The sequence below is a fragment of the Podarcis pityusensis genome (genome assembly GCF_964106645.2).
Source record: "Podarcis pityusensis genome assembly, chromosome: 14".
Lineage (NCBI taxonomy): Eukaryota > Metazoa > Chordata > Lepidosauria > Squamata > Lacertidae > Podarcis > Podarcis pityusensis.
The window spans coordinates 43878590-43890593 of record NC_138039.1 but is presented as its reverse complement, the minus strand read 5'-3'; the positions used below and the strand labels follow the sequence as shown (position 1 = coordinate 43890593).

Genomic DNA, 12004 nt, shown 5'->3' with positions numbered 1-12004 from the left:
ACGGAAGAAGAAAGGTGGGGACAGTGGAGGCAAAGGCTCACAGACTTATCTGAGAGCCCCAGCACCAATCCCAGGGAGACGAAAAGGGACGCAGAGATGCAACTTCCAGAGATGCAACTTCTGTTGCCTAGTTTTGGCAGGGGTGTCAAGCATAAGGGGAAAAGGTGGAGACCTGGTGTGTCGAGGTTCTTATGCTGGGGGGGGGGGGACAGGAAAAGCCCACTCTCGGAATCTGCTAGCGACTGAGGGAGACATGAACTTTGGATGTCTGCAATGTACATAGTTTGCACCAAATAAAACTGTAAAAAGGCAGGTCGGAGTCCTGGCTGTTTACTCGTGAGCAACCATACTCTTCCTCACATAATGAAATGGGGAAAAAATATTTTAAAAAACTTTTGTAAAAAAAACCCAGAAGCCTTTTTATTAGGAATTGTGGTACTGATATTCCAAAGGAGCAGAAAATACTTTTTATGCATGCGACAACAGCCGCAAGGATACTACTAGCTCAGAGATGGAAAGAAGATAAAGTCCCTACCAGAGAGGAATGGCAAATTAAGCTGTTGGACTATGCCGAAATGGCAAGGCTGACCGGAAAGCTCAGGAACCACGAAGACAAAAACTTCAACAAAGAATGGGAAATTTTAAAAAAAATTTCTAAGGGACCACTGTAAGCAGATGAAAACACTAGTAGGATTTCAATAACACTTGTAATGGAGCAAATATTATGGACAAAATAGAGAGACCTAAACGTGGATTATGAAATAATATGCAGTTGAAAAGGGTGACAATAAGACCCATGGAGGGGAAGGTGTGAAGTCCAGAGATTCGGAGAAATCTCTAAATATGGATATGTATTTTGTATTGTACTGTTATAATTCTATATTTGCAAAACCAAATAAAAATTATTATTTTTTTTAAAAAAGGAAGATCCTGCAGGATCACACCAATGGCCCATCAAGTCCAGCATCCTGTTGTCACAGTGGCCATGCAGATACCTGCAGAAACTCAGAAGTAGAACCTAAACACAATAGCACTCTCCCTTCCTGTATTTTCCAGCAACTGGCATTCAGAAGCATTATAGTCTTGGACTGTCCAGGCAGAGCACAGTCATCATAGCTAGTAGCCATTGGTGAGCCTCTCCTCCATGAATCTGCCTAATCCTTTTTTTAAACCACCCAAGTTTGTGGCCATCTCTACCTCAGAGTAAGGTCTGTAGTTCTAGCATTCATGGGATGTCCACCAGTTCTAACTTCATGAGAAGAGCTTTTCTCTGTCCACTGCCTCCATCCCAAGTCTAGTTTCAATGCTAAAGGGAAGTGGCTGATGGCTCAGGGGATGGAGCACGGCGAGCTAGCAAGGCATCATGCACAACACAGTTGCTTAGAGCGTGGTGCTGGTAACGCCAAGGTTGCAGGTTCGATCCTCTTATGGGAGAGCTGCATATTCCTGAAGGGGGTTGGACGAGATGGTCCCTGCAGGTCTTCTAGAGCCAGTGTGGTGTAGTGGTTAGGAGCGGTAGTCTCGTAATCTGGGGAACCGGGTTCGAGTCTCCGCTCCTCCACATGCAGCTGCTGGGTGACCTTGGGCCAGTCACACTTCTCTGAAGTCTCTCAGCCCCACTCACATCACAGAGCGTTTGTTGTGGGGGAGGAAGGGAAAGGAGAATGTTAGCCGCTTTGAGACTCCTTTGGGTAGTGATAAAGCGGGATATCAAATCCAAACTCTTCTTCTTCTTCTATGTCAGATGTCATTTTGCAAACTTCCATCATGTCACCTCATGCTTGCTTTTTTTCCTAAACTAAAACGTGCCAAAAACTGCAACATTTCTTCATAGGAGAATCACTCATTTTAGTTGCCATTTCTGAACCTTCTCAAACTCTACAATACAGTGGTACCTCGGGTTAAGAACTCAATTTGTTCTGGAGGTCCATCCTTAACCTGAAACTGTTCTTAACCTGAGGTACACTTTAGCTAATGGGGCCTCCGGCTGCCACTGTGACACCGCCACATGATTTCTGTTCTCATTCTGAAGTAAAGTTCTTAACCCGAGGTACTATTTCTGGGTTAGCGGAGTCTGTAACCTGAAGCGTCTGTAACCCAAGGTACCACTGTATCCTTTTTGAGGTGAGGCAACCAGAACTGTACACAATGTTCCAGTTGTGGTTGTACTTTAGAATTGTATAATGGCGTTACGATATTGAAAGTTTTATTTTCAATTCATTTCCTAATGACCCCTAGCATGGAATCTGCCCTTTTCACAGGAGGGTCAACGAACAAAGTCTTTGGCAAAGCCAAGTTGAGAAAGGAAGCCCAGCTACGTCCACACATGCATGGGACAGGGCTGCTGAGCCATATCCCCACTCCTCATAGGGCCACAGCTCACTAGCGTACCATAGAGTTCCCCCAGACTCTGCTTCCCAGAGGAAGCCTCCCTTCCTCCAGCGGAGACTGAAGGAGCAAAGACACAAAAGGAACAGAGGCAGGGAGAGAAACTCAATCCTGGCAAACCGCTTGCACAAAAGGAATCCAAACCCACAGCAGCCTGTGAAATATTTATCCCCCTCCGGAATTTATTCACAGCAGCTTGAAAAAGAATCCGTGGCTCAGAGGCAGTTGCCACAGCAACATCAATGCCAGGCATTTCACAAACGTGTCCATGCCAGGCATTAAACTCCAGGCTGAGATCATGCATAGCCAGCTGGCATCCTTAGGAGGAGGCTACAGGTTATCTCCCCAGCCATGGAGGAAGCACAACACTGGCCGGCCAGTAGGACTCAGCTTCTGCCACATCTATGCAAAAGCCTTCCAGTTGCGTTTAAGTCTCTCTTTCTATGTATGCCTCCAGTGGTACCATCAGGATAGGACTTGGGGACAGAAGGTCAGAGGCCCACTCTGCAGAATGAGCAGAAGGACACCCTTCAAACACATGCTCACATTTTGAAGCATGTAATGCACATCGCCATCTCAGGAGCGCTACCCACCCATCCAATAGCACCATTAAGTCCAGGATCTAAAACAGTAGTGGGCAACCTCCAGCCCATGGGCCTCATTGGGACTCTCCATTTGGCCTGGAAGGCCATCCTGGTCAAACAATGTCCAGTCTAAAGCCGATTGTCGGTGCTTACAAAGTCTGGTGCCAGGGCTTTGCTAGAGATGCAATTGGACTTGCAAAGCACTGCAAAGTTTGATTTCAAACTCGGCCTACCTGGGATGGGCAGAGATAAGGATCCAGTCCCTCACCCTGGTCTAAAATTGCACCACTGCCTGCGGTCTCCAAGTATTCCCTTTGGTGTCTGCTTTGGATGACCACAGGGAGCTTCCACGAGGCTTGACCCATCATGCCAAAGCATCTCTCCAGTCATAAGAGCCGACCAAGCTGGTAGAAGATAGGGGAGTCCAAGTAGCTAAGACAATCAGGGACTGGACCGTTCCATGACACATTTAACAAAACAAGAAGTCAATCACAGTGTGAAATGGGATTTGCTCCCCTGTAAGCAACTTCAGAATTACAGTTTTAGACTGCAGTCCTAACCACCTCTACTCAGAAGTCAAGTTTTCATAGTAAGACTTACAATTGGGTAAGTGAGGTCAGCATATTGCAGCCTTGGTCAATGAATTAGCTAAATGTAATACATACAAAATATTCTGAACAACTAAAAGAAGTGTGCTCAATTAACCAAAGAGATTTTTTTTTTTAAAAAAAGTATTCATCCAAGTACTAAGAAGAACTATAGAAGACACATGACAACTTGCATTCCTTCCTGCACAAGGTAATTTAAAGATTAGCCCTGCTGGATCAGACCAAAGACCCCAGCATACTGCTCTCACAGTAGTCAAGCAGATATCTCTGGGAAGCCACCAAACAGGGCAAGAGTACGGCACAGCAGCACTCCCCATACTTGTGAAACACAGCAAGGGGCCTTCAGAGGCATTAGTGAATAAATAGGAGAACCATTCCTGCAACACACTACCTGCTGAATCAGACGCATACATGGTGGTGCAGCAAAAAAAAAAAAGTGCTAGCACCACACACCCCTCCCTTTAGAAATATTGTTTATCTTATTTACACATGGTTAATAGTTAGTATCAAAAAACCTGGTACGATGGACTTTTCAGTCTATAATTGGTTAAGGTGGCCTCAGTAATTATTGTATTCTCTGGGTTAACCCCTCTAATTTAACAAAGTTGTTTAAAAAAAAGTTTAATTTTGTTCTATCCCTCATCTCATTTGTTATGTTATGTCCATCTCCATTATGACAACCTCTGTTTATAAGCAAAAAATCTTAATTTGTGCATTCAATGCTCACACAATTACTTGATTAACATTACTTTAACTGGGCGGGATAGCCCTAACTACCCCAAAATAGCTACTACACTGACAATTACTCTCCCCTAAGCATTCACAGAGTAGAAGGGAGGAATAACAGCCCATACCTTTGCAGAAACACCTGAATACCGAAAAGGTGGTTTGCATGTCTGCTTGAAGTCCCATTGAGTTCAATGAGAGGTTAGCAATGGGAAGGGGGAACCACTAGCCCACCAGATGATGTTGGACTACAACTCCCATCATTCCTGACTGCAGGCCATGCCAGGTGGAGTTGATGGGAGTTGAAGACTAATGACATACATGTGGAGGGCCGCAAGTTTCCAGCCCCTGAATATATGGAAGTGCAGCATATAGCAAGATAGGAATTAGTTTCTCCAGCTGTTTTTGGACTACAACTCCCATCATCCCTGACCGCTGGTTTCAGCTAGCTAGGGATGATGGGAGTTGTAGTCCAAAAGCAGTTGGCAAACCAAGCCAAACGCAGCCCTCCAAACCCTTCTACCTAGCTCTCCCTCCATGCCTCACCCCCTCCTAAGCTTGCAGCCCTTTCTGCATGGGCGTAGCCAGAATTCATTTTAGGGGAGGCAGGCATTATATTGGGGGGGGGCAGGACAGAGTTATCTGTGATGCAGTTGGTCAGTTGGTTAAGTATTTTTATTTATTTACAGTCATACCTCGGGTTACAGACACTTCAGGTTGTGTTTTTCCGGGTTACAGACTGCCGAAACCTGGAAGTACCAGAACGGGTTACTTCTGGGTTTCAGCGGTCGCACATGCACAGAAGCACTAAATCGTGCTTTGCGCATGCGAAGCGCCGAATCACAACCCGCGCATGCACCTCTGCAGGTTGCGAACATGCCTCCCGCACAGATCACATTCACAACCCGAGAGTCCACTGTACTTGATTTGGCGGGGGGGGGCTGCTGCCCCCCTGCCTACGCCCATGCCGCTCTGGCTTGCTTCGCACCCTCCTTGAGTGTTTTTGCCTGGCTGGAATGTGTCCTTGAACACTGATAAGTGCCTCTTGCTTTCCCAGATGGAGATTTTGAGAAGGGCGTGAGAGAGTGCATACAAACCAGCCTACAAAACAGATACAATTTATTTTCATTGTCCCACCCACTTTTGCCTCTGTCCTTGCCCCCCCCCCATAGGCATGTGGCCCCTGGAAAGTTGCTCAGGTGGGAATGCGGCCTCCGGCTTGCGAAGGGCTCCCTACCCCTTGCAACCTCCTGGGGAGGAGCCTGCCTCCTTGCATCCCTTAAAGCACCCTTCACGACGACGACGGCGACTGATAACCTCGCCCGTTTAGCCGGAGAAGGCGCGGGGAGCGCGCCCCCCAAGGCGGCAGCCCACCCTACCGTAGCGGCTGCACCACGCTGCCGTCGAGGCTGCTCTCGTGCTGGGAGACCGCGTCTTGCTCGGGCGCCTTGAGCTGCCTGGATTCATCGCCTTCCAACGTGCTGTACCAACTCTGCTGGGCGCCGTCGGGCACCAAGACGGGGCTTTTGGCCTCCTCGCCCGCCGCCGCCCCCGTCTGCTGGGACTTCACCAAGTTGGCCGCGCTGGCGGGCAGCTGCTGCAGCAGCTTCTGCATCTCCGAAAGGGACGCGGGGCGCACGGACCGCCTTTCAGCAGCGGGGAGAGCGGGCGACCCTAGACGGCTGAGCCAAGGTTTGCTGGGGGGGGGGGAGTCCCCACTCCCGTTGCTCCTTAGCTCCCAAGTCCCGAAACTCAGGGGGTCGCTGAAGCTGGAAAGCTGGCCAGGGAAAGCATGGACCCCCCCTCCCCTGGCGTGCGCCCCCTCGAAAGCTCAGCCTCCCCCTGCTCGGGCAGCCACGTTAGCACGTCTGCCGCTGCCGCTGGCTTGCCGGGCTGGGGGCGGGTCTTCTTGCAGCTCCCAACCACTCCGACGACAGCCAGCCAGCCAGCCAGCCAGCGGCCCCGTCCCTCCCGCCGCCGCCTTCTCGCCTGAAACCAGACGCAGCAGCAGCAGCAGCCGCCGGTTCTTAGACGCCCGCCCGGGACGCTGAAGCGGCGGCGAAGGCAGGAGCAGCGCCACCTGGCGGCCGCTTGCAGAAAAGTCAGGCAACGCCCACGGGAATCCCTCGCTCCCGCGGGGAGGGAAGGCGTCGTGAGCAAGGAGCCCACAAACCCCCGTGGGCGAAAAACCCAACCAATAGGATCGTTTGTTTCGTCTTTGTTTTTTTGTAAGGGGGTGGGCATGGATAAACTAGCTCATCTTAGAGATGGGGAGCGACACTCCTACACCTTTGTTCTAATGCCTGCTTTTCCAAAACTGCTTCCTGGGTGAATTTTGGGCCAGTCCTTCTCTCTCTGCCTTACCTACCTCAAAGGGTGGTTGTGAGCATGAAATGTGGAGGCGACTTTTGCTTCTTGGAGGAAAGAAATGCATTGCATTTCAATAAGGTGGCTGAAAGGCAGCTGACCGTATGATTTATTGCCGTATTATGTATTACAGTGGTACCTCGGGTTAAGTACTTAATTCGTTCTGGAGGTCTATTCTTAACCTGAAACTGTTCTTAACCTGAAGCACCACTTTAGCTAATGGGGCCTCCCGCTGCCGCCGCACCGCCACTGCTGTATTTCTGTTCTCATCCTGAAGCAAAGTTCTTAACCCGAGGTAATATTTCTGGGTTGGCGGAGTCTGTAACCTGAAGCGTATGTAACCCTAGGTACCACTGTATATGGATGAAAGGCTGCCGAGAAAGATTTTAAATAAGCAAAAGAATATTTATTGCATTCCTGGACCATCCATCCTCCGAACAGTTATCTACCCCCCCGCCCTGCCCATATCCTCCTTCCTGCGGAGATCTATAAAGGCAAGGCCACACACACACACACACACTGGAATTAAGAAGGCAGGCAGGCAGGGCCTGGCTAGGGGTAGGCTGAGGAACACCCTCCACTGCCTTTCTCTAAGCCATCAGGGCAGGACTTTGGGGCAGAGCCCCACTCAGCATAATTAGGAGCCCTCCACCCCAAACACAGCAAGACTGGTTTACCACGTTACACCTAAGCAAATAATAATAATAATAATAATAATAATAATAATAATAACTTATTATTTATACCCCGCCCATCTGGCTGGGTTTCCCCAGCCACTCTGGGCGGCTTCCAACAAAACACTAAAATACAATAACCTATCAAACATTAAAAGCTTCCCTAAACAGCCCTGCCTTCAGATGTCTTCTAAAAGTTTGGTAGTTGTTTTTCTCTTTGACATCTGGTGTGAGGGCATTCCACAGGGCGGGTGCCACTACCGAGAAGGCCCTCTGCCTGGTTGTCCGTAACTTGGCTTCTCGCAGCAAGGGAACCGCCAGAAGGCCCTCGGCGCTGGACCTCAGTGTCCGGGCAGAACGATGGACGTGGAGACGCTCCTTCAGGTATACTGGGCAGAGGCCATTTAGGGCTTTCAAGGTCAGCACCAACACTTTGAATTGTGCTCGGAAACGTACTGGGAGCCAGTGTAGGTCTTTCAAGACCAGTGTTATATGGTCCCGGCAGCCGCTCCCAGTCACCAGTCTAGCTGCCACATTCTGGATTAGTTGTAGTTTCCGGGTCACCTTCAAAGGACAGAGTCTCAAAGATGTGCTCTCCCAAGGCCACATTCCCAGAATGTTTGCACTTCTGTCTCGGTGACATCCACGCTGGCATTGCCATGTCCACAGAATGGAAGATGGCAGGATCCACAAGGCCATGTTCTACGGGGAGCTGCCTTCAGACACCAGGCCTGTTGGCAGATCATCTCTGTGATGTCTGCAAGCATGACACAAAGGCTAGCAACATTAACGCTGCCGTATGAGAATCCCTTATGGACAATGGCAGTGCTTGGCGATGGATGGTCAGATTATGCATCCACAGCAGCGACCAGAGGAGGAATGACCTCTGGGAAGAGCAGAGAGAGAGGCACAACCGAACATCATCTTCTGCCCCAGCTGCAACAAAACATGTCTCTCCTATATACCGTAGTCTCTACAGCCACAGAAGGTGCTGTAACGTTCCGACAATGTGACTTCGCTCCCAAAGGCACACCCCTCCATTGTCTCCCTAGACAAATGGATGCCAACAACAGAGGGTCTCTCCATAAAACTTAACTCCAGAGACTACAGTCATTCATCTTCACCACTGTTTCAAACCAGCATGCATTCAAACTTTGCAGGGAAGCAAATCTGCCTACCCCTACTTAACAGTGCAATCCTAACTGTGTCCACTCAGGAGTCCTGTGGAATACAATGGAGCTTACTCCCAGGTAAGCGGTGTTAGGACCGGAGCCGTCAACTCAACATTGGGAGCAGCAAAGAACTCAGCCGTAACCAATGTTAAGTAAAGATGTGAAGGGCTGAGGATGTAAAAATCGGGAGGGGAAACCACTCAAATTCTTCCCCCAGGCCTTCAATCTCTAAGCGTAAGCCTCAAGGCTATACAGTGTGTGAACTTATTCTTGCAAGATCTTGATGTTACATTTGATGGAACACAGAACTTGCTGATAAGCGTCTTCCCTAATCACACTTCTCTTTGTTGGTGGATTGTTACATTTCTCCACATGTGCTGTTCTGCCCCGTTCAACGTGATAAGCTTTTAGACCAGGCTTGGGGAACCGGCGGCCCTTCAGATGCTGTTGAGACTCCAGCTCCCATCATCCTTCAACATTGTCCATGGCAGCTGGGGCTGATGGGAGTTGGAGTCCAAGCGGCTGCTGGAGGGTCATAGGTTTCCCATTCCTGCTTTAGACACCCCCCACCTCCTCCATCAATACACCCTATGGCTGAAATCCTAAGGACACTTAATCAGGGAGTGAGTCCCACTGAAAACAGTAGGATTAACTTCTGATTAGGCATGCATAGGACTGGGCTCTGAATTTCCTCTCCAACAGCAATGTAGGATTCCTACATTTAGAAGTTTCTTATTGCTGCTACTGAAAGTGGAGATGGATGGGCCAAGGGTATAACCCCAAATGTATGGAATCTTGCATGGATTTGTATTCAGTGTTGTATAATGGGATGCGGGTGGCGCTGTGGGTTAAACCACAGAGCCTAGGACTTGCCGATCAGAAGGTTGGCGGTTCGAATCCCCGCGACAGGGTGAGCTCCCGTTGCTCCTGCCAACCTAGCAGTTCGAAAGCACATCAAAGTGCAAGTAGATAAATAGGTACCGCTCCATTGGGAAGGTAAACGGCATTTCCATGCACTGCTCTGGTTCGCCAGAAGCGGCTTAGTCATGCTGGACACATGACCCGGAAGCTGTACGCCGGCTCCCTCGGCCAGTAAAGCGAGATGAGCGCCGCAACCCCAGAGTCAGTCACGACTGGACCTAATGGTCAGGGGTCCCTTTACCTTTACCTTTACCTTTAAGCCTATATATGACCAAAGCTGACTTCAGAGTACTTTGTGCAAAACATCAGTAATTTTTTTTAAAAAAATACACACAATAATTGGTTTTAGAACAAAGAAGTTCCATGAGATATTGCCAGGGGAGACATAGGAAGTAGATTAGTAGGTGGGAAACCTGCGACCCTCCAGATATTGGACTACAGTTCCCATCATCCCTCACTGCTGGCCACAGCAGATGGTGCTGATGGGAGTTGAAGTCCAATAACATCTTGAGGCTCACAGGCTCCCCATCCCTGAACATACAGGATTGCAGCATAAAGCAAGGTAAGAAGTAGCTAACCTGGAATGAGTAATCCCTGCGTAAACTATGCCTCCATCTCCCTTGTGTTACATTTTTGATTAGGGTGGTGAACCTCAACCTTTTCTTCTATGGCCCTCATACGCTCTTATTTATTTATTTAATACAATTTATATACCACTTGATTATAACGAAATCTCTCATTTGTTTACAATAAATTAAAATTATCACCAAAAGCCAGAGAAAAGCAAGTAGTTGCAACATTTAAAAGACGATTAAAACCAGCAGTAAACTAAAAAGCAATTAAAACCCATCAACATCTTATAGGTCTGGGTAGGCTTCTCTAAGCAAAAACATTCTAATGCTGGCAAGAGTACAGTGGAGGCACCTGTCAGTAGGCAGGAAATTCCAATGTTTAGGTGCTGCAGGAATGAAATAACAATTTCTTTAAAATACAGAACAGGTAATGTGTGGCACCTATAACAATGCAAGTTCTGCAGATCGAAGACGTCAAGGCTGTCCTGCAAGTAAACTCATCCCAAGCTGTTAAGGGCTTTATATACACCAACAGCAACAGTTCAGATTTGGTCTGGTAACAAATTGGTAACCAGTGCAGGCCTCCAAGCGAGGTGTTCTATGCTGCCATGGTCTGCAGTTTCTGGGTCAAGCACAAGGGAAGCCCCAAGTACAGTGCATTGCAGTAATCCAGTCTTGAAACTACCAAAGCCTGAACGACTGTGGGCAAATTATCCAAAGTCCAGGAAAGGCCATAGCTGTTGGGCCAGTCACAGCTGATAAGAAGCACTGAGACTACCTGGGCCTCAAGGTGGGTCCAGAATCACCTCCAAACTGCATACCTGCTGCTTCAGGGGGACTGTAACCCTGACCTGGTCAAGCAATCAACCAAATTCTCGGGAACCACTTGCCCACAGGGCCTCAAGCATCTTGCCAAGTTTCAAGCTCAACTTATGTTCCCTCATCCATCCCACCACAGTGGTCCAGGACCTGCAAACAGCCTCTCCAGATTCAGATGTTATGTACTGATAGAGCTAGGGACACGGGTGGCGCTGTGGGTTAAACCACAGAGCCTAGGACTTGCTGATCAGAAGGTCGGCGGTTCGAATCCCCACGACGGGGTGAGCTCCCGTTGCTCGGTCCCTGCTCCTGCCAACCTAGCAGTTCGAAAGCACGTCAGAGTGCAAGTAGATAAATAGGTACCACTCCGGCGGGAAGGTAAACGGCATTTCCGTGCGCTGCTCTGATTTGCCAGAAGCGGCTTAGTCATGCTGGCCACATGACCCGGAAGCTGTACACCGGCTCCCTCAGCCAATAAAGCGAGATGAGCACCGCAACCCCAGAGTCGGTCACGACTGGACCTAATGGTCAGGGGTCCCTTTACCTTTATTCAAAGGGCAGGGAACACTGCCATCTTGAGGCCACCCTTTAGAAGTGCAGAGGGTAAGGGAGGAACCCACAACCCAGACAGAGCATGCGTCTTGCATGCAGAAGGTCTTAGCTTCAATCCTTGGTAAAGAATCAAGTCATAGGAAATGAGCTGTGCCTGGGATCAGGGAGAGCTGCTGCCAGTGAGTGCAGGCAAGGTTGGACTAGATCAGGCATAGGCAAACTCAGCCCTCCAGATGTTTTCGGACTACAACTCCCATCATCCCTGACCACTGGTCCCATTAGCTAGGCATGATGGGAGTTGTAGTCCCAAAACATCTGGAGAGCCAAGTTTGCCTATGCCTGGACTAGATGGATGAATAGCCCCACCTAGTGAAAGGCATCAAAAGTCTCAATCTGTCTAATAATAATAATAATTTTATTATTTATACCTTGCCCATCTGGCTGGATTTCCCCTGCCACTCTGGGCAGCTTACAACAGATCTAAAAATGTAATAAACACATCAGTCCTTAAAAACTTCCCTAAACAGGGTTGCCTTCAGATGTCTTCTAAAAGTCAGATATCTTCAGATATCCTTGACATCTGAAGGGAGGGTGTTCCACAGGGCGGGCGCCACTACCAAG

General features: G+C 48.8%; 1 protein-coding gene across 6 annotated transcripts in view; it reads right to left on the bottom strand.

Moving 5' to 3' along the window:
- AP3B2 (adaptor related protein complex 3 subunit beta 2) overlaps nucleotides 1–12004 on the bottom strand; it is an 86019-nt gene that overhangs the window by 65331 nt on the left and 8684 nt on the right. The window contains exon 1 of one of the 6 annotated variants that reach the window (XM_080980293.1): nucleotides 5686–6248. The exons of 3 other annotated variants lie outside the window; for them this stretch is intronic. In XM_080980293.1, the coding sequence (XP_080836419.1) occupies nucleotides 5686–5921 (236 nt within the window). In that variant the 5' untranslated portion in view covers nucleotides 5922–6248. Of the gene's footprint in view, nucleotides 1–5685; nucleotides 6249–12004 lie in introns of those variants that run through there. 2 more of the 6 variants (XM_080980289.1, XM_080980290.1) reach the window with 2 other exon arrangements.